This window comes from Molothrus ater, chromosome 5, assembly GCF_012460135.2.
Source record: "Molothrus ater isolate BHLD 08-10-18 breed brown headed cowbird chromosome 5, BPBGC_Mater_1.1, whole genome shotgun sequence".
NCBI lineage: Eukaryota > Metazoa > Chordata > Aves > Passeriformes > Icteridae > Molothrus > Molothrus ater.
Genome location: NC_050482.2, coordinates 34,688,069 through 34,712,749, shown reverse-complemented (window position 1 = coordinate 34,712,749; position 24,681 = coordinate 34,688,069). Strand labels below are relative to the sequence as shown.

Here is a 24,681-nt window from a genome sequence, read left to right as displayed (position 1 = left end):
TCCTTGCCTAACTGCACTACGTGTCCTCTGCACTCTGTTTTGTTAAGGGAAAGGCAGCTAAACATGTGTTTACACATGTAAACGGGGGCAGAACAAGCTTTCAAAATAAACTACGAAATCTCAAACTGGGGGGTTTCAACATATGATCATCTTTCCTCTGCTTCAGGATTTCATCAGCATTTTAGCAACTCCTTCATGTACAGCAGAACAGGACAAGGCTGCCTTCTCTTCTGAAGGGCTGGAAGTAACCCCTCACTTTTGCTTTTTGGTTTTCCTTTTCTCCAGTGTGTCCCTTTTCCTTCTCCCCATACTTTCTCCATACACCTGGCAGTCTCACTTTCCTTCTCCCTGTATCCATGCAGTCTATGGGCAGTCTTTGTGGCATGTAGCAAATATATTAAGGAGTTCATACAATCACCAAATTTATATAATGCCATTTTAGATTAGAATGAACAAACATTTTCTCTTTTTCAAGCACTTTTATTAGGAAAAAAATATGAAAAAGGTTGTGTAACAAATAACATCTCTGAAGTTGGTCATACTTTTTCAAGTTTAAATTGAAATCTGAAGGTTGGGGTTTTTCACCCCACAAGAAGAGAACACTTTGTCCAAGTAATGATTCTGTTGGGGTCTTTTGTTTGTTTTTGTTAATAACCAGAATGTCCATGCTCAGAAGTTTTTGAAAGTATCTGCATGAAAACTTATGACTGAATTTCATATCCCAAAGGATCAAGATCCTGGTCCAGAAGTATCAGAGAAGATTCCCTCAGCTTCTGTAGAAGCTTTTGGAGTTCTTCTTTTGAAAATACCTGAGAATAAATAATAAAAAACCAAACATCATAAAGTTATATTTATTTGCAATGAACAGCATTGATTAAAAAAAGTGGTAGTTAATTAATTTTTCTATTTGATTATTTCTCTTTAAGATAGTGTGATCATCAGGCATTTCAGAAGGACATTAAGTAAGGCACGGGAGGTTAGACACAGCATCCAAAACCTGAACATAGGCTCAAGATAGCTCTGTCTCATTCTGGGGATGTTTTTAGGCATTTGGAGGCAAAGATAGTCATGGCTAAACCAAATGCTCTAAAGCAAAACCTGCTTATATAGTCTTTGAAATGTAATGGAAATAAAGAAATCAATTACAATACTACAGCTAAATTTAGAATCACAGAATCATTTAGGCTGGTAAAGATCTTTAAGATCATGAGGTTAAAATTCAAGAGCCCCCATCCAAAAATTAGTAATTGCAGTACTCAGAACTGGTTGTCAGAACGGTGGTCATTATCCCCAAAATTTCAAAGTTAACTCTGATTCCTTAAGTCATAACACAAGGAAACCTTTTACTACTGCAGTGAATGGGAAGCGATCAAGCAAACTTATGATGCTAAGGAACATATGGTGTCTTCCTCTCTATATAGAAGCTTTTTCCACAGCCAGCCCACAGAGCTTTCAGTGTAGGCCAGGCTGCTGCAGCCCTGCCTGGCTCACCGTGTAGAGCTTGTGGCGCTCGGAGGCGACCATGTCAGCAAGGCGCAGGCACTCCTGGTGCTGCCCCGTGCTGTGCAGCACCGTGTGCAGCAGGAAGCACATCATGGGCAGGCACAGCTTCCGCAGCAGGCTCATCTGGTGTGCTCGCTCAGGGTCCTCCTCGGCGTCCTTACCAGAGCAAAGTAACATGTCAGTATTAGGAAAATGTACCTTCCACAGGCAACTCAGCATAACCACGCAATTGGTACTGTCGGAGGCAGAAAACTGGCCTCAGCAGCCTGGAGTGGACTGTCAAGTGTGATCTGCATGGTTACTCAGGGAGCAAGCTCCAAATGCTCACAGCAAGGCCAGAGCAAATTGAACAGGAGCACATGAAACTAAATGTCACAAAGGTACAACTACATGTGATCTGTGCTTTGTGGTCTGCGTCATGACATAAAAATTCATTTTACCTCTCTGACGTCAACCATCCATCCTCCATCAACAAACAGCAACACATTGTACATTTTCTCCTTAACATCAGCTGTAAGAGCATCCAAGAGGCCTTTCCAAATGCCATAATCCATCTGGCAAAGAAACAAAAAATAAACTACTGCAGAACAGGATAATTTCCAAGGCTATTTTAAAACAGACTGCAACAGGCAGTGCAGCTCCAATTCAAATTAGGATCTTCAGTCAGTGGCTAAAACTCAAAAGCCTGCTGCTCGCAACTATTTCCATCCTATCTTAATGCCCTGTCCACAGAGTCAGACAGGTTGTTCAAAAACAAAGCCACGAGAGGAAGATAATTGTAAACAACCTATTCTGCCATGCTTATAAAACAATTGTTTATGTTAACTGAATAGGGTATATTTTTACTGACCAGACCTGCAAAAAGAACTTTACTCAAAACAAAACTGCAGCATCTTTTAGAAAACAGAAGGTGATAATACTTAATAGAATTAATAGCAAAATCAAGCGCTCACATTTATTAATAACACTGACAATCAACACACGATAATATTTACTATTACAGTATTTTATGTAAAGCTGAGCCATTAAAAAAACAGAATTTATTGTGCAGTTGCCTTATAACTCTGTTGTCTCATACTCTCTCAACATATTATTTAAGGACTGTATTATATACTAAAAATAGTATATAATACAGTCCTTAAATAATATGAAATAGCAGTCTTCTACTTTCTTTCATTGAACTAGACTGCCTCTAAAGCAAGAACATAAAAGTTTACAGTAAATAAGGTGGACTTCCACCTACCTCATACTTCTTTTCTTTATGTTCATGGGCCACTTTTTCAGTGAAACTTGCTTGTGGTAACAAAGATGGCTTCTGTGGAGCTGAGTTCATGTGTTTAAACCATTCATTAAAGGTTTCATGGGCTTCCTGGATTGCATTGGAAACAGTGTTTGGGTATTTTTGACTCATCTAATAACCATAATGTCATTGCATGCACAGGTTTAATGAATCAAAGAATCAGAAGTTAAATCAAATGGACAAAGCTAAAGTTTCACCACCAAGGCAAAGTCACCAGTATTTCTAAACAATAACTTGGAATATTGCATATTTGAAACTCACCAAATATGCACGAATACATAAGTGTTCCCGGATAGCATTGTCATCTTCAGCTGGAAGCGGAGTATCCATTCCCTGTTCTTCCCACTGGTTATATATTTCTGCTATAGAGTCTTGGGGAATCTTCACAAACACATCTTTTGCAGCTTCATGTTTCTTGGATGCTATGAGAATGTGAATTGGGTATCAGAGCTTTGCAATTTCCATACCTTATCTTCTTAAGCTGGCAAACCCATGCTTTTTAATAGACTAGATCCAGTTATATCAAATGTACTGCCAAGAGCCAATGAGAACAAAACCAACATTTAAAAGTAAGTCTATAGGTATTTGTGAAGCTTAGTACCCAAGAACTTCCTCATGATTGCATTGCTTTGTTTAAGTGCTTCTGCCCTCTGTGCAGGATCGAATACGAGCCAGTCAATTACATCTATTTTCAGCTGATCCGCCTGTAAAAAACAACACAGAGATTCATCACCATTCAAGCCCACAGCTGATGCAACACACATTAGATCTGGTCAGGGAAATACACAAGTTTGGAAAGCATTGCAACACAGTAACAAGGATCACTTTATTCAAAAGCTTAGAAAACCTCTGCCATCTGCAATAATTTCAAAAAATTAATTTTGAAGTGTTCCCAAGATATTCAGAGCATCATCTCTCAACATTTTTTATGGATTATGATGTGTTTTCCTCAATTTTTAATACAAATACACTGTACCAACATGGTACATTCATGGAGCTCTTGCTATAATCTTCAGGGGCGCCATCAGCCTGCAACCACAGTTTTCGAACTCTTGTTAGATAAACTACCTTTTTGTCTTAGGGAGCTTAAAACTTTGTACCAAACAGCAAAAACATTACCACACATTTGCAAACGATCAGTTGCTTTCTAAGCAGTACTTTGAATAGAGTCTATCAACATTACCTTGCTGTCCCTAAAGCGCTGAGTTGGATACAACCAATGGTCAACAGCAGTGACAAGGAACTGTCAGCAAAAGCAGTGTCTGCTGTAGCTAAAAATGCCACTTCAGCATCTTAAAAGGTACATCTGAGATCCAAAGTACTAATCCTCATAAACTGCAGAGGCTACAACAACACCCTACTCCCACCTACAGCATAGGGTGCTGCAGTCGTTTCAAGGGCCTTATCTTCACTTAATGTTTGTATACAGGTAAGCACACACCCAAGAGCAAGGAAAAGCAGAAACAGAGTTACAGATTTGTGCAATATCCTCACTTGGTCACATGGAAAGTACATTTCCCTCCTAGGCTTTTTCAAGGCAATTTTCACCATTGTTGAAAGAAAAAGATGGCTCATAGATGGTCAGAGACTCTGTAGCTGATTGCAAACTGGACTATCTGCTCTGTAAAGCACTCACCTCTGTTGTGCCTGTGTCCAGCACGTGGTCATGGTGGCTGAACTCCCCAGCATCCTTCTTGCGGATGTTTTCAACAACGGTTTTTGTTATGGTTGCAACATCCAGACCTGAGTTAAAAGTGAGCTGTGTAAGAACTATCATGAATTCAAACTTGACAAAAATTGAATTTCAGACTCTAGTTGTTGATCTTATTCCTTACTACTGGTAATTCTTATCAGTCTGTTCAAACACACACTGTCAGAATAAATTACAAGCTTTTGCACGATCTCATTTATTGCAGATATTTTACAAGAATGAGATTTGATATAACACAGAATACCAAATATAAGACAACCAATAAGTTTTTCAATCTGTGCTGAAGACAGCATATAGATATATCTGCTAAGATCACTGATTCCTACAATTCTGACAGCAAGACTATGATTTGACAAGAATGTACCAGGAAGAGCTCAGAATAGTTCTTTTACAGATGCTTAAGCAGGATGTGCTATTTTTAAAACCTTAGCTGAGTTTAAAAGAAAATGATTGAAAAGTGACTGAAGAGAAGTTAAGACATGAAATCTGCAGGAAATCTGCTTCTTTGTGCATTCTGAGTTAGCACAGAGGCATTGTCAAGCAATGGACAGTGTGCTGCTTCATTGTAATCCCCTTCTAGTTTCATGTACAGGCCCCGAAGGAAGTTTACAATTAATGCAAGAAAGTTACCATGGCTAAGAACAAGCACTATAAATTGGACAAAAAATTTAAGATACTCATAACCTTCCTAAAGCCACAAAAAAGTATGTACTTTTATAATTAGTTCTCTGAAATAATATGAACATGTCAAGTTTCAGAGCATATATTTGAGATAGGCAGCTGACTTTTACTTCCTGGTGTATTTGGACATAACCCAGAAGCAGTGATATTTAGTTTAATTCCAGGTTAATGAAAACACACCTATACACCTACTTGAAGAAGTGATCAGAAATTAATTTTATTTATCTGAAAAAAATAATAATAGGGGAAGGAAAGAGTGTCATATTCATAGCTAGGTTTTAGAGCAAAAACTACTGAAAGACAAAATAACCCAGGATATAAAGTGATAATTGGACCATCAGGGTCTCTCACCTGCTTCTTTTGCTAACTCAAGGCAATGGTGGCGTTGATCGCTCTCAGTAACATCTTCAAGAAATAAAGCGTACTGAGCCACTGCAAGCTCTGGGGGCAGGTGGCTGACATAAAAGGCTATTAAATCTGTGTGCTTCTCAGACACCAACCGCTGCACAGTATGAACCAAACACACAGAATGAGAAGCAAATATGTAAGAAGCAAATATACAGAAGATACCCACTAATATATAAATATATTTACAGATACGCATACTATATTCCTTGGTGTAAACACCAAAGTGCTTACACTTAAATAAAAACATGTACTGGGTACACCCAAAAATGTGTAACCAATTTCTGATTAATTTATTCTAACACAGCAAGATTCCACTCAACTTCTAAACAAGGATCAATACAATTGTCTCATTTAAGAACTGCTGACAGAGAATTTGTGTATTAGGCAAGCTTCCATGCATCTCCTGAGAAAACAGTGTTAGCTGCATCATAGCTCTTATCATCCTGTAACCTTAAGTCTGCTTTTCTTCCTCCTTTACATCTAAATCACATCAGAGAAAACAAACAATATTTCTGAAAGCTTACCTGAATGTAGGTCTTTAGGACTTCAACAGAAACTTCCTCCTTATTGCAAACAAATATAAATTCAATTTTAAATCAGATAATGTGGAAAATAAAATAAAAGATACTTGACAGGCTATCACTATTAGAACAGCCACAAGGTTATTTGCCTATTCCTGCTTCAGTAATCTACACAAACAGGCTCAACTGGAAGAACTGTTTCTCTTGGAGCATGATTAAAAAAGCATGTCTTCTGATTCAAAGATTTAATGTTCCAAGGATTTTCTTTTTCAGCAACTGGATAATACATCCTTTGGTCTAACTGGAATGTTACTTTTTACAGGATTTAAAAAACTTTATATTTTACCGTATTTTTTAAATTAATAAACAAATTGTCAGGTACACAGATTACTACTGCAGTGTAATACATGCCCTGTTTTATTATGGAAAATGATAATTTAACAGGGTATAAATATCACCTGACTCATCTGGAATAGCCTATACTAAACAACCACTATAGGCTGAGAACCTGAAACTGCTTTAGCCAAGACTCAAGTGTTTGTTGCTGTCATGAATTATAATTTTAATTTTATATGTGTAAATTGAAGACCTTCATCTAAGCATTTATCTATATGAGCTGTATACAATCAATATACAATAAACACCATAAAAGCTTGCATTTCTGGCTCCTTCCTGTGAAGTCTACTGAGGGTTGATTGAGTAATCATACAATAAATTCATCTACTCTAAAACTGTAAAGGCAGAATCAATTGTTACAAATTCCCACAATGGAATTCATGTAGGAAATTACACGTGTTTTGTACCCTCTGTCAAACATATGCTAATGGCTAGTCTACTGCCCTTTAGCTTAAACACCTACTCCATAAAATTTTGAGTCTGGCTAAAAAATTAATATGTATACATATACACACACACACATTCCTCTTATTTAGCTAAATGTTAACTGACTTCAAAACAGACTTCCACAAGGAATTCAAGCAATGATTGGAAGTATGAATAAACAGTAACTCAGAGCTGTATTTAAATCATCTAATGAAAACACACATTTGTGTTTTCCCAAAAGAGGTTACATTCAGAAACTTACTTGACACACAACAGCTTCTAAATTTTAAAATAGAAGAGCCCCAAATTACTTGTGATATTGTCCAAAATGAGTAACTACAGCTATGTCACCCCTCTGTGTATTTAGCATAAATAGGCCAAATAGGTAGTAGGCTATACTTTCTTTATACTTGGATATAATAAGAAAGTTTCAGCTGGTTCTAATTACCTCAAGCAGAAGCATTTATGAGCTTACAGCAGCAATAGGTACCGTTCCAGCAACTGTCTATAAGAACAGGTTATATTTAAGACATCTTGGCTGCTATGAATAAGCCTAACATGAAGTTTGACCAAGGACCTTCTCAACAAAGGGTTTCTGAGTAAAATCCACCATCCTCAAAACCCAGTTTTTAAGCTCAGCTGGAAGGGAGGAGGATGCTCTTTTCTCCTTTATGCTCCAAGATCAACAAATACACTATTGAAGCATGCAGCTCCTCCTCAGCCTGGCAGTAATTTACCATCATTCTATGTTGTCCATGTACTTGCACAAAATAATTTCTACTTCCAAGACTGGCTACTGCTATGACAGCAGATCAAGTACAAGTGAACCGACCTTGGTCTGCATACCCAAAGTGCGGAAAAACAGAATAAGATGTGTCATGAAACGAAGGAGGTGTCCTGGGAGCACACTTCTGTCCTTGGAAAGCCACCTGCTGACTTCCTCCATCAAACCTATAACCATCAAGGAAACGTCTGCATTAGCCATACCGTGGAGAAAAAGAAAAAAACACCCAAGAAATATTTCCAAATTATGCATTTATTCAACAAATGTAATTTAGTCTCAGAAGTCCAACAAAACAGAACAGCAACAACTGTGGAAAGGTGTAGCTGTTTGGCTTAAAAATGTACTGTATGTATCCCATCATTTCTCAGAAGAAGTTATAGCTACAGTCTGGCATGTATCCTGACACATTTACACTATTTCATTACTTCTTTGAAAACTACCTTGTAGGTCAAACTGTTCCTACAGTTCTTGATTAGAGCATAGCTTTAAGGCAGAGCTTGCCTACTGTGCGCTTCTAAAAATCCATTCATACAGAAGTTTCTGGAAAGGTTCCTCAAAATAATGTGGTCAGTTGACAATAAAAAAAAAAAATCATTTAAGAGAAATGCTTACCATCCACATCTCCAAGTATAATGAATTTCTGAATCACATGATAGTGTTCCTGATTCTCCTCTATAACCCTCTGGAGACAAAAAAAAGAAAATTCAAACTTTGAATAAATCTTCTAGCATAATGTATGAAGAAAACAAACTTATAAATAAAGCAAAGGTTCCTCAGGGGAAAAAAGCTATCCTATTTCAAAGGGTATCCTTCATAAAGAGCAAGAGAAAAGGCACTTGCTGTCTCGGCATCAAATTAAAGAACATTGACAAACTAAAAGAAAGAACTGGAATATAGATCTGTGCAGTTAATACTTTCATGGAAGACAGCCAATTCCAAGGGCTTTTTGCTCTGAAGAGAACAAACATGATGTTACAGATAATATTTACAAAAATCACAGAAGAAGCAACAATGCGTATAAATCCTTAAAGAAAAGGCCTGTGAAAGTTACTTCAGGAAGAAATTCCACCCTCTCCCCAGAGGAATCAACACATTAATGCATGAAATGCAATCCAAATCTAAATTTGCTTTATGGTGAGGATTGCACTATGTTACAAAGGCAAATACAGCTGGGTGTATCTGTAGCTGACTGCATGTTCTTTGTCTTAGCAATATGATAAATGCTATGTGTCCATTCCATCAAATAAAAGTAACTGTAGTTTCAATTTAATCACTGCAAAATAACCTTTAAGTTTTGTATCCCCATCTTACATGAACTGAGTATTTTGGGTGCTAAAAGTAACAGAGAATCACAGTCTAAGCAAATATGCTTTTAAATTTTGAAAGGCCTGTTCTGAAATATGCACACAAATCTCCTATGAAGAAAATAGAATGAAATCGATTTGGAACATTTTACTGAAGTGTTGAATAGTTGATTTGTCTGTCTGCTTTGTATGTCTGACAACATTTGACAGCCATCTATTCCTTTAGCACACCCAGCTAGTTTGGCAGATACAGGGGAGGGCAACATAAAACCTGTATCACTTTCACTCTTAAGAGGGTGTAGCATGAAGAAAAATCTATTTGAATTTGGAAATCACACTATTTTGGGGATAGAAAACATGAAACAAATTAGTCATTGTGCATATTTGAGCATTTCACTAAAGAGTGCAGTAAAAAGTAGAACCCAGTGAATAATCAAAAATGGTAAGCAGTGAGGAGAAACATGGCAATTATTACATACCCTTTTGTCCGTTGCCTGAAGTTCTTCAAAAACTTTTTCTGAAGTCCAGCTTCAAAGCAAGGGAGAAAAGACAAAAAACGTTACCTTGAATAATTCTACAGAGATTCCATACAGGATATTTGTGGAGTGTAGCAGCAGCATAATTTTACTTGAAACTTACTTTGTTTCTAAATAATCTCTAGGGAGCTCTTCCATCTCCTCTGCAGTTACTACTGAGGTTCGTATTTCCTGCTCGACTAGAGTGTCCACCATGACCCTGAAATATGCCCAAACAGTATCTTCCCAGGTATCACAAACTGGAAGAAGCTACATATGAAAAAAAGAGTAAAAATTATCAAGAGATGGAGAAACACAAGAACCCAAACTGAGCAACTATAATTTAGGATCAGATTTTCAGGCACCAAAGCAGTGTAGTAACCACCTTAAACAGCAGCCTTTCCTTGACTGAGAAGTCTGTAATATTTAATTAAGACATGTCAGTACTACAAAGAGCATGTCTACTAAAGCAATGTTTGTTATTGTTCTGTTTACCAGATCTTTAAAAGTACAGAAACCAGTAACTGCAATATTTCTGATGATATTGCACATATCAGAAAGGAAATACACAACTACCAAACACTGTTTAACTAGGGGGCTTGACATACCTGTTTGAGGTTTCCACTCAGGGCTGCATAGATTGCTCTTTCATATCTATTAAACTGCTCCTAAAAGAAACAGTAAAAACATCCAAACTTTAAATTACAAAGCATTTAAGTTTTCTAGTCACTTTAAATTTTATTAGAGATTAATCCATTGCAAAACCTTCCATCTAACAGATTCCAAGTAAAGTTGGAAAATCCAAAATAAGAATAGCAAGTGACACTCCCTTCACTAGCATCCTCTTGTAACTTAATTGAAAAATTTACATTGACCTGGAAAGAAAGCAACATTTTCTTTCCCATTCAAGATGAAGGCAGTGTCAGTGGTTTTACTTTCAACCAGAAAAAAGAGTCTGACTTTTCCTGAAAAAGTGGTGCTGATTATGTAGATTTCTCCCAATGCATAAATGATATTTCAGAAATCCTCTTAGAGGCATTAATTGTGAATCCTCTAGGCAGCAAACACAGAGTAGGTGTGTTTACTAAAAATCCCATTTCAGAATTCAGAAAAGTTCACATTTATGTATTAATAGAAAAAATAGCAGCATTGTCTTACCTCTTCAGCCATGCGCCAGCAACTAATTTTCCAAATGCACCTGTATGGATTGCCTTCAACAGGCTCCAGCTCTTTTCCTACATGTAAAGAATAATTAAAAAAAAAGAGAGGGAAATGAAAAAGAGAGAAAATGTTATTAAAAAAAGAGAATCCAGTAACGTCTAAAAAGCGATAAAGTCTATTTTCATTTCATAACCTGATTTCAATCCCTTTAGAACTCTTCCTAAAGCATTTTGATGCTTTTGTCTGGACTGCAAGGTGGCTTTTCTGGCTGTTTTGGTGAACTGGATCTATAAGTTACAGTAATTTAAAAACTTGGCTGCTATCTAGCTTTTAAAAAATAATGCATTTGGCTGTAACATAGCTACAGTGTCTACTTTTGAAAAAAAGCAAAGTTAAGGGGAAAAAAAGAATTTTTATATCTTTCATATTTAAAAATGTCACTGCTTCAGTGCTGCTATTTTGCATACATCTGCATGGGCATTTATACCTGTGTAACAACAGCTTAGGTAGGCAGACTCAAAAAAAGCTAGGACAGTGGTGTGGCGTGCAGATAAGAGCAACAGGCTATCAAGATTTGAAAAGAAAGAAAACATTAAGCCTTCCACACCCAGCTATAAACAACACTTAGACTCATTATTGAATTCCTTGCTAAATCCTGCAATGTACTGAACATAGAGAGAAGCAGCAAGGTACTGTGTTATAAATGGGGAACCATGTGCAAGGAACCAAGGAGAAAGGTACTTTACAATTTTCAAATATTTTAAAAGCATCTCTTTCTCCTGCATTTACATTTGCTGAACTGTAGTCCTACTACACCTTTCTGAAGCTGGGGATATAGTCCAATTTGAGTCTGTAAGCAGCAAAATGTGTGCTAGCTGGCATAAGCCAAATGTTAAGGAAATACAGACCCAAGTTAATATATGGAGGTGGAGAAGATCTGTACAAAACACTGAGACATCTACTTCCTAATGATTATGTCTGACTTTGAGAAAGAAAGTGGCTTTAACATGTGTAGATGGATACAATGAACTTTCAAGCAAAATAATTTCATGTTAGTTTTTTACATGTTCAACAGACATGGTAAAATATTCCAGATATCAAAAAAGGCTCATCAGGTGAGAATAAAGAGCTATTTCTCTTTGCCACAAACAGATACTACGAGATCTTAGTATTTTTATATCTGTCTCAAATGCACTTTAGAGCAGATACCTCCATTTATGTTAGGATCATGATACAATTTCCAGCCTTCCAAAGTCGCAGCTCTCCAGGCCTGACCACATCGTTTGCATAAGCGCTGTGCCTGAAAAATAATGCATTTTCTCAGCAACACACTTCAAGGTAGGAAAACATCCAGCTGCTTCTTTAAAAATGAGATTATTATTAAAACAGTTAATTTTATAGAGATTCTACTATGTGGAAAATAAGCATAGAGGATCTTAAACTCAAAACAACTGAAAGATTTCAAAGTAAATGTCATCCTTTTTTCACCTTCAGTCAGTATTTACAGCAATGTAAGAAATGTGCTACAGCCTCATCTTTGTTAGCTAAACAGCTGTTATGCATCATTCTGGTAAGTCTAGTGTAAAGCATAGCCCTTTTGCTTATATGTTTAATTGTTGTCTTCATGCAGTCATCTACTTTCCCAGTTCACTCAGCCTTCCCAATCCCAAGTGAAGCTGTAAATCTCTACTCACAATGCCCTGCAGCAGTATGCTCATGTTCCATACCATCAGAAAATGAATACACATGCACCATATTGGAACAGAATATGAGCAAGTACCCATAGTCCTCACTGAAGGTCTTTGGCATGAGAATCTCAAATCCCCTTTCCTCCCCTTTACTCAAATGTCATTATGTATACACACCTGATAATCCATTGATGATTAGAGACACAATTAGGAAGCCCTTTAAAGCATTCTGTCTGTTTGTCTTGGCAGTATTTAGTATCAAAACACAACAGTGAAAAAATATCATCAAACAACCCAAACACCCAAAACTACATTTTTTCCATAACACCTATTCTACACCCAAAATTATTTAACTAGAAGCAAGCTTGATTACAATGCTAATTTGGCAGTCAGTATTGACAACAAATTGAAAACTGAATCACTACAAGCCAAATTTAAACAGACATTTTAGTACACAGCTTATTTGCTTTTACTTCATTAAAACTTACTACCTCATCTGTCATTCCTGCTCTGATGAGAGTGAAGAGATACTTCAACAACCTTGCATCATCTTCTTGGTCCAAATCATCAAGTGGCAGTTTCTGTCGAATAGGAGCGTCTGGATCCTGCAAGGAAAAAAGTCATCACTCAACCTATACAATAGATGTCATCACATCTACACAATACCTATATGTCTCTTCCATTAATGTTCTGCCCTGTTTTATAATTTGGAGTCACTTTTTCACGTTGGCACAACAATCTGTACAACCCATGTAATATTGAGCATGATACTTGTTTTTCCTCGAATTTCTCTTATTCCTCTTCTGTCACTGTTCCTATCAGAAAGAGTCAATGCAAATAATTTACTCCACTGCCTTGTTTTTTGCCCCAAATTTCTTATCTTCCAGCTCTTCTCGCCTTCAAACATCCTTTGCTCTTCTATCTGCCTACCAGACTATTTCTCCTCCTTCACCTTCTATCTGAGAAGGTTTTTCACAACAGCTGCACTTGCTTCTATGTAATCCAAAGTGATTTTCCAAAGCCAATCAATACTTCAGATCACTCCCAATTGAATTAGCCTTCTATGGCTGCTTTGCTGTCATTGAGGCAGCTCATCGCCTTGTTCTAATGGATGGCCCTTTCTTTTCTTGACTTCTCTCCTATTAGCTTTTATTACAGAGCTCTCCAAGTACTGCACTAGGACTTGGTTTTATTGTACTGGTTACTGCATAAAGACAGCATTCCCTTATCTGCAAGGTCTCCCCAAAGAGTTTCAGAAGCTTCTCTGCTTAGGAGCACAGGTTTGTTTTAGTCATAATAAAGCCATTACTTTGCCAAATAGATCACAAGTACTTGTGCGGGGGGTGGGGGTATGGAAGTGATTGCTGAAAGAAAACACAAGTCCACAGTGATCCATGAAAGAATTTTTGAGGTGCTCTGCCTCACAATTTCTGCAGCCATTTTTAGATACAACAACTACTTTTAGAAAGCACAACTATCTAAGAATTGGTGGCAATCTGTGAAGATAGCATATTTCTCTAGCCCATTTTGAAGCCAAGCCTTATTTTCATATAATACTTACCAACTCTGTTACCAGAGGACGAGAACTTCCCATGTATGTACTTGACTGTCGCTGTTTCAGGGCGTGGAGTGTGTTATCCCTGAAAGCAGCGAAATGTTTTACAGAAAAATTACTTTAGCAAGCATCTTTGTGTAACACAAATATTGAAAGACATATTTTGTTACATAGAATATGTTTACAGAACAGACACTTGGTTTAGCTGATATATCCATGAACTATGCTAGTGTTGTGAAAACGTAACATTTCACAAGTACAATATTAAAACTAATGCACATATATTTGATTTCTTTCAAAAGATCTGTTATTTCAATCATTCATGTATTCCACTATTAACTGACTTCTGCATAAGCAGATTTTCCCATTATCATTACTATAAAGTCAGTCTAGTGCAGAAATTGAGGATAAATACATAATTCCAAAAGCCTGTATTCACCAGCCATTAAAAGCAGGTTTACTCTAGGCATCTAGCATGGAAGGTAATCTTTGGTCCATTCTGCCATAAAACCCATCAGTGATAATACAGGTGACAATAATGGCTTCTGGTGAAGGGTAAATGACACCAAGTGATTAAGAACTTGGGCAAAAACTAAAGCCAGACAAAGATTAAATTACAATGGTTTGATGGCTTTTCCTTTCATCTTTGCCTCCCAAAAGGCACTCACTGACTTGTGAGATTTACTTCAGTGGATGGGTAAGAAGTCTCAATTTTTATATGTAAGAATTATAAGAAAAGAAGGGAATTAAATGAAATGAAATGAACAACCTAAAAAGACCACTTCTTTTCAAGAGTGATTCTGTGTCTGTGAATTTTATGCTTGATGGGAAAATGTATATAATCAAAGAAAGTCTGAACTCACCAATATACTGTTTTTGCATAAAACTCAATATTATCAGAGAAGTCCCCAATTTCATCCTTAGCAATGCTCTCTAGCCAATCCACCACCAGCTGGAAAAAAATTAAATTGCATTTTTAAAACAAACATGTAACAAATAATACATTTACTACTTTCCTCTCATCTCTGGATCCACTTCTTATCTAAGCAGCAACCAAAAGGCTGACAGATCCAAAAGACTATTCCACTTGCATTTAAAGTATCCAAAATGAAGGTGGTTGGCACTTTATGTCTGTTTCTCAGTGAATACTGCAGTTGAATCCAGTGCTACTTAACAGCTTATCAATCACCATCAACAGTAACAGATGCTGCAAATGGGAACAGCTCTCAGCCTTTCATCCTCTGCAGAACACCCAGAAAAATCCTTCTCATCTTCAGGAACTAAGGAGCATCATTTTTATAAATACAATTCACACACACTTGAGTGAATGTTAAAAAAAAAGTATTAGAAACAACCCCCAAAAGTTCACAGAGCATTAGTATTATGAACATTTAATCTATTTTCATTCCCACATTAAAAACTTTCCATCATACCTGACTTTGTCGAACAAGCGAATCTTTCTGAAACAAGTTGTCTACAGTAGTTTTTTCACTAGCAGTTAAAGCCTATTTAAGAAAAAGCTGATTGTAACTTCATGGAAAAGAAAATTTCCACAGAACCAGAAATATCAACTCAAACACATACTAATTCAGAAAGTTGCTACAAGTTCAATAGGCTGTATTTCCCCTCCCAATGTATAAATGCCTTATACATTGCTTTATTTGATCATTTACATCCAGTTGCACTAAAAACCGTAAAAATGAGACTTAGAATATAATTCACAAATATAATTCACAAATAAACAGAAAGATTCCACACAGTAGATTCATTGATTCCTTGACTGCCTGCATTTTATCTTAAATCCCATTTGCTACCTTAAATTAAAAGAAAAAAATAACTTTTCAATGTCATACACACATTTAACATCAAAAAGTGTGAAAAAACAAAAAAAATACCAACCCCAGAGCCCTGATCCTTCTATTTGATCTCCTGCATTAATTTAGCTTTCATTAGATTTTCAGTAAAAAGAGAACAGAAGATTTGTTTTCCTAAAAAACACAGGTAGGAGGAAACTGGGTATTTTTGGCACAACAGTGATTAACACTGACAACTTAGCAGTGGGAATTGTAGAGGAAGCTATTTTATGACTGAGAAGAAAGATCTGCAATCATAAATTTTACAAAGGCAGAGTCACTTTACTTATTGTTTTGTTTTCCTAAGCATATTCTGGCAGCAAAGGCTGGAAGCACTGTATTGACACAGACAAGATGACTACAGCTCTAACAGGAATGCTAAAAAATTTGGATTTCTCTTCAGGTAAATTGGAATCAGGACTGCAAAGGCTAGGCAGCTAGAGACCACATTCTTCTTTTAAGCAAAGCAAAACTATCTCTGATCTATGGGAATGTCACAGCTACTAAAGCAGATTTTAAAAATAAATAAATAGTTATTTCTAGTGAGTTTAGGGTTGCCTTGTGTAGAGCCAGGAGCAGGACTCAATGATCCTTGTGCATCCCTTCCAACTCAGGATATTTAAGGAAACAAAACAAAGAGTAGTTTGCAATAATTTTTACCCTAGCAATCTCTCTTTAGAATGAAATATTTAGATGCACTTTTCACAATTGATGAAATAATTTAGTAATTGTCTTGATAAAAACCAGTCTCGTTTTTCACTATTGAATTTTAAGTGACTGCCACTTTGAGAGTCTAAAAGTAAAACACAAGCATTTAGCCTATATTTTGCTTATTTAGTTTCTTATATCACTTATAAAAATGCCAAAAGAGTCCATTCTTACAGTGATATCAAATGCAGTTTCATCTTCCAGTGCAGACTGTATTCTGTCTCTAGAAATAAAAATGCAAAACACTAAAGATTAAAACAAAAGCTGAGAAAATTTAGCAAATATCTACACATAAATGCTTATAAAACTTTACAAAAATGTTCTTAAAAATGCTAGAAGTTGCAAAGGTAATAAGAACACTCCTATTTACAACTTTCATTTCTGTAAACAGATAATGAATAGGCATATATATCAGAACCTACTTCAATAAACAGCTTTTAAACTTAATAACAACTTAATAAACAGCTAATTAAGCTTAATTGCTTGACTCCATATTTATAAACTCCTAAAAAATCTGTCCAAGAAAGTTATCTCAGTACAAAAATGCAGTACTGTGCTTTTCTAAGGAATTACCTATAAAGTGAAGACAGCAGTCTCCATGTTACCATCTCCTGCTTGAGAAGCCACAAGACACTGGCAGTTTTGGAAAACTTCTGCTGTCCAGGAGTTGCCCGATAAACTATTTTCCCCAATATATTCACCTGAGAGAAATAATATACAGAGTTAATATTGCCAGAGTTAATTTTTTTGAATTTTTTCTATTTTTTTCCTAAGCCATTACAGCAATCTTTTTACAATCCTGAATGTTTTCCAACAAATGGGTTTGATTACCCATTCAAATGATGATTTTATTTATAAAATAATATGATGATTTAATTTATTTACACCTGAGAGAAATAAGTACATTTTAATCCATCTTATTAATAAAAACATTTATACATCTGCTAGTGTTTATTGCCACTTGACACTTTCAGTGGAACAGCAACCAGATGACAATTTTAGTATTCAGCAAGCTACACCATGGCAAAGCAGTGTTTGAGGAAAGTGAGATGCTACTCAATGCTAGTGTTCAGCAACTCATAAGCTGGAGGATTTAAAGTATGTATGTTAAGCACTGTGACTTCACAGCAACACTGCTTGGAGAAGGAAATGTAAAATAAAGTAAATAAAAACTAAGTAGCTACTTACCTGACTGTTACAAATATTTTCATACTCATCCACAAGATCAAAAATGGTAGTTGATGTATGCTTCAGAAAGGAATGCAGAAAGTCAGAGTACATGCTCATAGTAGCTAGGACAGATATAAGAAGAAACAGCCATATTAGTGAGTCACAACTTGGTAAAAAAAGCCCCCACTGAACTACAAAAACATCCTTCTGATGACATCTCAGTTTTGCAAATTTAAATGAGTACAATGATGATATGAACTATCTCACAAAGTCAGAAATATTTATCAGCTAAGACAGTAAGATCTGCAGAAGCTATGGGCTATCTCAGTTATAAAACCTTTGTTGTAAATACACCACCTGCAAGAATTTCAACAGTAAACTCATTTGTCTATCTCCACAAAACTAATCCAGTTTGCTTCCCACATCACTAGAGCATCACCTTTGCTCCAGCAGAACAGGCTCCATAGAAAGCAAAAACTCACAAAACTCCAATAAACTGGAACAGAGTAATTTTCTGAACTTTTAAAAATTGACTGTTTTTGCCTAAGAAATACCAGCAAAATAATACCGAAATTTTTTAAAAAGGACACATATATTTATACCCACAAATCAGAACTGGGATCAATTAATAATAAAACTTAAGATTGTCTCACCAGCTTCCCCAGGATCGTCCTCACGTAACAAGACAGCACTCATAGTGACATCTTCTGTCAGATTGGACATTTCTGCATTTACAAACATCCCTCTCTGCTGAGGCGAGAGTGCCATTGTCCAGCTACTTTCATCCAACTGAAAGCACAACAAGAACATAATGAAAATTAATTTTTGCCTTCTATATGAATGGTATATAAACAGAGAATCATAAAAAACTAATATTGAAATATCTGCCTTTAGATAAGGTACAACTATGCCATAAAAGTTACCAGTGTGTCTGGTTTAGGGCAAATTTAGTCACCCCAGGACACAGTAAGAGCTCTGTATACATACTGATCAACCCAGAAGCTGAAAACTTATGAAGAAACAAATGGCCTATATCAAACCAAAGAAACTAAAAAGGAGAATGAATTAAAATGTAGATAGAGAAAAACACCTTAACTTCTTTAGAGTTAATTTAAAAATAAATGGAGATAAGACACTTCAGAGGTCCCTACTGATAACTTTTCCAATCAGTATTTTTCCAAAGACATTGAAGTAGAAGCTAGTCAACTTCATCTAAAAAGCCATCAGAAGAGCTTGTTCTTTGAAGTCTAAACTTCAGCACTCTAGTGAAGCCTAATACTGAAGAATGCTAAAATAAGAAAAATCCCAAAGTTTTAACTTGCTAACATAAAACAATTATCTTTGAAGAATTTGTAAAAAAGCACAGTCAGGATTTTTGTAGTCACAAACTGATGTTGTGAGGACTAGCTTAACACACATGGTGTATTTGGAAAGTCCTTGAAAACCTCTATTATTCCTCATTGCATCATCTCAAAGAACAACACAGTAATAATTCACACCAGCAGTAAACAGCAACAGCAGTACTAGCAAGATTGTACCACTCACAGTTTGTCTTTGGAGCAAAACAACACAGAAACTCTGAACTTGGAGTTTCCTATGTTGCACAGGGACAAAAGAGAAAAAGATGCTCTAACCATCTTACCATTGACAGACTGCCAAAAAGTCCAGAATTTGGTAGAATAAGAGGAGATTTCCCTCCTGTTCCCAGGATGGCAGACATATCTGATGGCTTCATGGAGCTGCGATGCAACGCAGTACCTGAAAGAGAAAGAGGCTTTTCTGAAAAGAAAAAGTATTTAAAGCTACTCTGCTCTACCCAGAAATTCTGAAAGAAATTTTTAACAGGGACTGAAGTACTTATGCACTGCAGATAGAAGCCTGAAAGTAGATTGTATATATGCACCAAACAGGAAACATACCTTCAGCTACTAGAGCACATTGTAAACACACGTGAGCATAAAGAGCAGCACATCATCACTCATTCTTTCTTGGAAATTGGTCTCCAAACCCTTAAAGCAAAAGGCAGCCCAAAGATGTGTCAACTAGAAAAGATTGCTCAGGACCTTGTCCAGCTTTATTTATCTCCAAGGACAGAGACTCCACAGACTGTCTGGGCAACCAGTTCTAGCATTCAACTACCATTAGAGTAAAAAAGGGGGTGTTTTTTAATGTTCAAACAGAATTCCTTGTATATGCTGTTGTGCCTATTGCCTCTTGACTCTTCAGGGCACCAAGAAAAACTTGGCTTTTTTTTTTACTCCTTCCCATCAAATATTTATATATGTATTTACAAGATCCCCCAACTTCTCTCTCAGGATAAACAATCCCAGTTCTTTTCAGTCTCTCCTCATATGTCAGATACTTAACCTACTAACCAACTTTGTGGGCCTTCACTGGATTACAGCACATCCATGTCATTCTTATGGATTGTTATTAATTATTAAGTACAACCACATAAAACCTTTAACTAAATTGTAAGCAAACAAGCAAGCAGTCTTACCTGGCTGGTGAAGTAATGAATTAGGAGTCCGGGAAAGAAACTGGCTTTTGGGTGTCATGTTCCCAATAGTGTCATCCAGGGATGTAAGAACTGATTAATCAACTAGTTAAGAAACACTCTCCTAAACACACTTTTGGATTTATTCTAAATGAATGTGACTACTTGGAAAGGAAAAATATTTTGTCGTAACTCAAATGTTATGAAAATTACACATCTTGACTTTCAAAATAAAACAGTTTCATAAAATGTTTCATCATAACCTTAAAAGCTGGAGGGTTAAAAGGGACACCACAAAGTGAAGTTCAGAAATATGAACGCAACAGGTCTGGGACTCCTCACAGTGGCTCAGGTCAAAGAGAATCCTTCTGCCCCATGAGGGGCTGCTTCACCCTACATCAACCATAACAAGAAAATCTGAGCCTGAATGCATTTTTTAAAATGTTTCCTCTCTCAGTTCCAGGTGCTCTGTTGCTCTACTTTTCTTCTTCCCTTCAGTAACCAGGTTCAGTGCTCTAGGTATGATTTACTAAGAAGCAGTTGTATAAAAGTTTCAGGGGCTTGTGCTATTAGCACTCAGAAACATCCTGATTCTTAGCCACAATATAATCAGGGCAAATATCTCATTAGCTTTATTTTAGATGCAAAACCCATAAGAACAAGCAAATGTACTGGATTCCTTTGCTATCACAACCATGAAAATACCACTATCTTAGCTGTCAAACTACATGGTGAGGGGGATTCCTTACTGTAAAAAAGCAGGGGGGGGAAATTTCTATGGAAATTTAAATCTATGTCTGTGCACTACTCTTGCTATGCCAGTGGATGGAAAGTTAAGATACACTAGATCATCATAATAATCTGATACTACAATACCTGCAAATAAGCTTACAACCATAAAATTAAGATATAATGAAGGAAACTTATTTTTCTTTTCCAAAAGCTCAGAAATGGAGGCACAGACTTCTCAGATAGTTCTGGGTGGAAAACCACTTGAGTTCATACACCCATGAAAATCTAAGCAGTATTAAAAATATACACACCTGGTGAACACAGCAGTAAAAGATAAAAATTCTTTACAGAAAAAGGATACTAGAAACTCTTTTCTGAGAGCCTTGCTTCCGTCCAGGTCTGACCATCTCAGGATCATGGGGGGATGACACGTCTTCAAAACCATTTCTACAAAACAGCAGCATAGACCGAAAAAAAAGCAAGTGAATTCAAGCAGGACATCCAAGGTCTTACTGTCATGCCAAAGTAACTCCACAACCAGGAAACTTAAAAGCATTAAGTCATCTCCAATCTTAGTACTAATGTCCAGCCTCCTCTGCAGAAATCCAGCGCTGCTTATTAGCTCAGGAAAACGAGCTTGCGAGAAAACCCAGATTTTGTTCCTCCTACCCCATAATTAACGTTTTACTATTAAAAAGAGGGGGAAAAAAAGGCTAGGAAGAGATGCAACAGTAGGAAATTCCAATTTTGAACTGACAAATTAAACTGAAAGAATGGCATGACTTCACTACATCATTTTTTCCCCCGGATAACGCAATCATCACAGACCAGCAAAGCTCACGTGTCTGCGGAAGGGAAAACACCCATCCCAGCTACTGGGAGCAGAGCAGCCGCTCCCGGTGGGCTGTGGGGGCGGCGCGGCCACGCCTCAGCAGGCCTGGCAAAGGCCCGGCCCCGCGACCCCTCAGCAGCTCTCGGCTCCCGGTGAATCCAAAGATAAACTCAAGAAGCAACAGCCGGACTTAAAGCTCCCGGCTGACAAAGCCCCTCCGGTACGCTCAGAAGCCGCTGCAGGCCCGCTGCGTTTCGCAGCCCGCACTGTGCGCACCCGCTCCCGGCCGCCGGGGCGCGTCTCACGGCCGGCGCGGCGCGGCCTGGGCCGGGGCTGCCGCCAGTGCCGCCGCCCCTCACCTGTCCATGGCAGCTGCCCCGGCGCGGCTCGGCCCGGGCTCAGCCTTCCCGCCGCCGCCAGCGCCGGCCCGCGGCCCGGAAGGACACGGGCGCCTTCCGCCCGCGCCGCCCATGCGCCCCGCCCGCCCGGGCCCGGCGGCGCCGCGCTGGGGCCCGCAGGCCCGTGGGGAGCGAGCGGGAGCGGCGCTCTCGCAACGGGTGCTCTCCGTTGTCAACCCGCGTTGAGGGCCAGAGTTTAAAAAAGCCCCGTAGTGTAAAAGTGTCAGGTGCTGTTGGGGTTATCTCGCCGCACTCATGAAGGGCTCATGAAGCGCGCCAAGGGTTTCATACACTGGCCTGGAGCAGCCGCCGTCCCGGCCTTTGCAGTGTCGGGTTTTTCACCAGGCTGCAAACGCGTGTCTGTTTCTTTCCCCTTTCTGCCAGTATGACTCAGTCTACAGACACCAACATAAAAGGTAAAGCAAGCACCACACAGCATCACTCAACTCTTCAAGGCTGGACAAACTTAACAGAATTATGAAATTACGTCTCCCTTCCTTCCCTAAATTAACTTCTTACCTAATACTTTTTTACCTAGAGAAAAACATTGTTACTACTTTATAAGCACAAACGACTGTGCAACTGACCGTGGATCGTTTTGCGCTCTAGGACAACGGAAAGTGTCCAAACCGAATCTTTTCACATAGACAGGCAGCTTCTGAAAAACACTTGCAAGTACTTGGGTATTTTTAGGGCTACAGCTACAGTGGGATACTTCAAACAAATTAGACCGAAGGATACACCTGACAGCAGCTGCAAAAGGCGGCAGAAGTGCAAGTCTGAAGTTCTCCAGGCTTGCTTGAGATACTGATAAAATTCCGTGATGCCCAAGCATAGGGTTTCACTGAAGCTGCCAAAGAGCCTAACTTCAGAAGGCTTCACAAGAAGAAAGCTGATGAAGACTGGGTATGCAGAAATGCAAGTAGACCTATGGAGAGTAGATTATCACTCAGGAAATGTGCTGTTGGATTAAAAACACCCCAAAAAACCAACCACCAAAAACCAAAAAAATGTTGCCCTTCTATTTTGAAGACTATCAAGAAAGCATAAGCAAAGGCAACAACCTTCATGATGACAGAAAACTAAAAGAGTGTTTAAGGAATTACTACATCCTGGTACTATATATTTCATAGAATTTACCTCTCAACATATCCTTCTGAAACAGCGTAGCGTTATCGTCTCCAGGGCAATGGGAAATTCAGAGTAATGCACAAATCAGTGTCTGGTTCAATCGTTTGCTAACAGCTCACACCCTCAGGCTAGCCCTGCCTCAGGGCAGAGGGTAAACAAGTGAGAAATGTAATGATGACAGAGCCGATGCTTCCTTTGTGTGCCGTCTCAAGTTTATTCAAAGCAATGACAGATGAGAAGAAAGCAAAGGAAATAGGTCTGAAATTAAGAGGGCAGGATGCATACGTTAAGAAAAAAATCCCCAACCCGGCAAACCTGTAAAAGTATACGAACGACTGGGGCCTTTGAGAGAACTTGTCTTAGCCTCTCCTAAGTGCAGACTGGGGAAACACCTTAGAGGCTCCAGGGGGAACTCGATAAAAACCTAGAGGTGTGTTTCAGTACTTTTTGACTGGGATCCCATTTCATATTTAGCTACCAAGATGGAAATAAGGGGTAAAAATGAAGAAAAAAATAACTGAAAATCTCATTAAAGCATCTTATGCTTCCAAGAAGCAGAAGAGAATGCATTTTTTTATTCAGTCAGTGATATAAAGGACTGTAAATTCAAATTTATCATTAAAATTCTTAAATCTGTCCTAAAATTTCACATATTTGGATTAGATACACTAATCTTAACTCCAGTTGTTATCATAATATCAAGGGAGGTAGCAATGCTCCTTACTTAGAGGCAGGACACCCAAAGATGACCCTGCAGCCAGCACAATTAACACTGAAACCTGGCATATTTATTGCCAATGCCTAAGGTTCCTCTGCTTCCTAGTACCTTTCTGCAAAGTTAACAGAGCCTACAGGATGCAGTACACTAGGCTAATTTTGATCTAGTATATCCTGAACTTCAAACAAGTAAATTAACTCAAAACTCCAATTACCCTTTACAAAACATGTTTTAAGACAGTTCATAAATTAATTTTCTTAATGCCCTGCTAAGCTGCATACATATCATCTGCATTTACAAAACTGTTAATTCAGAATTACCAAAAGCAAGAGCTCAACAAAGTTCAAGTGCAATGTGTGACAGCAGCACAACTGCACTCGGTACAAAGAAAACTGGAAACCACACTATACCTTGCCCTTATGTTAGAGAAGTAAAAAAGTTCATGTTTTAGCCCATCTTTTCTTAGCTGAAACACATTTCTGGAAGTATGTAAATTTTAATTTTTTTTATTTAAGTGCATAGAAACCTGAAAAAACCAATCTCAAGAATTTAAGTAACGTGTTCATGTGATTGCTTAGTATTTAAATACATGTTGACCTTCAAAATGTTTGCCCAGGTTCTTACCAAAACAAATTGATTCTCATGCTCTTTCTATTGAGGCAACTCAGCTAAAACCATTTTTTAATTAA

The 24,681-nt window shown here is 37.7% G+C and overlaps 1 protein-coding gene across 2 annotated transcripts; it reads right to left on the bottom strand.

The window, feature by feature from the left end:
• Nucleotides 1-459: 459 nt before the first annotated feature.
• NUP107 (nucleoporin 107) lies at nt 460-22,217 on the bottom strand. 2 transcript variants are annotated; one of them, XM_036401424.1, is made up of 28 exons: nt 22,105-22,217; nt 21,275-21,360; nt 20,185-20,274; nt 19,327-19,442; nt 18,338-18,473; nt 17,703-17,806; nt 17,088-17,215; nt 16,689-16,737; nt 15,387-15,458; nt 14,817-14,905; nt 13,960-14,038; nt 12,890-13,003; nt 11,920-12,010; nt 10,708-10,784; nt 10,158-10,217; nt 9,674-9,819; nt 9,514-9,562; nt 8,343-8,412; nt 7,779-7,897; nt 6,128-6,166; nt 5,547-5,697; nt 4,440-4,546; nt 3,405-3,507; nt 3,065-3,225; nt 2,747-2,872; nt 1,944-2,057; nt 1,492-1,659; nt 460-809 (listed from the first exon to the last, which is right to left on the bottom strand). In XM_036401424.1, the coding sequence occupies exons 1-28, from the start codon at nt 22,215-22,217 to the stop codon at nt 702-704; spliced, it is 2,865 nt and encodes a 954-aa protein (XP_036257317.1). In that variant the 3' UTR covers nt 460-701. The 2 variants fall into 2 exon arrangements, with proteins under 2 accessions (XP_036257317.1, XP_036257318.1); XM_036401425.1 differs by having other exon boundaries at nt 12,887-13,003; nt 22,105-22,170.
• Nucleotides 22,218-24,681: the final 2,464 nt, after the last annotated feature.

What these genes read in the sequence shown, in the direction of transcription:
- NUP107 (XM_036401424.1), bottom strand. Translation starts at nt 22,217, where the DNA reads ATGGGCGGCGCGGGCGGAAGGCGCCCGTGTCCTTCCGGGCCGCGGGCC. An exon ending in TGATCCTAACATAAATGGAG is followed by an intron (nt 10,785 to 11,919) that starts GTATCTGCTCTA and finishes CTTTACATGTAG; the next exon opens with GAAAAGAGCTGGAGCCTGTT. An exon ending in TTCAGGCAACGGACAAAAGG is followed by an intron (nt 8,413 to 9,513) that starts GTATGTAATAAT and finishes TTTTGTCTCCAG; the next exon opens with AGGGTTATAGAGGAGAATCA.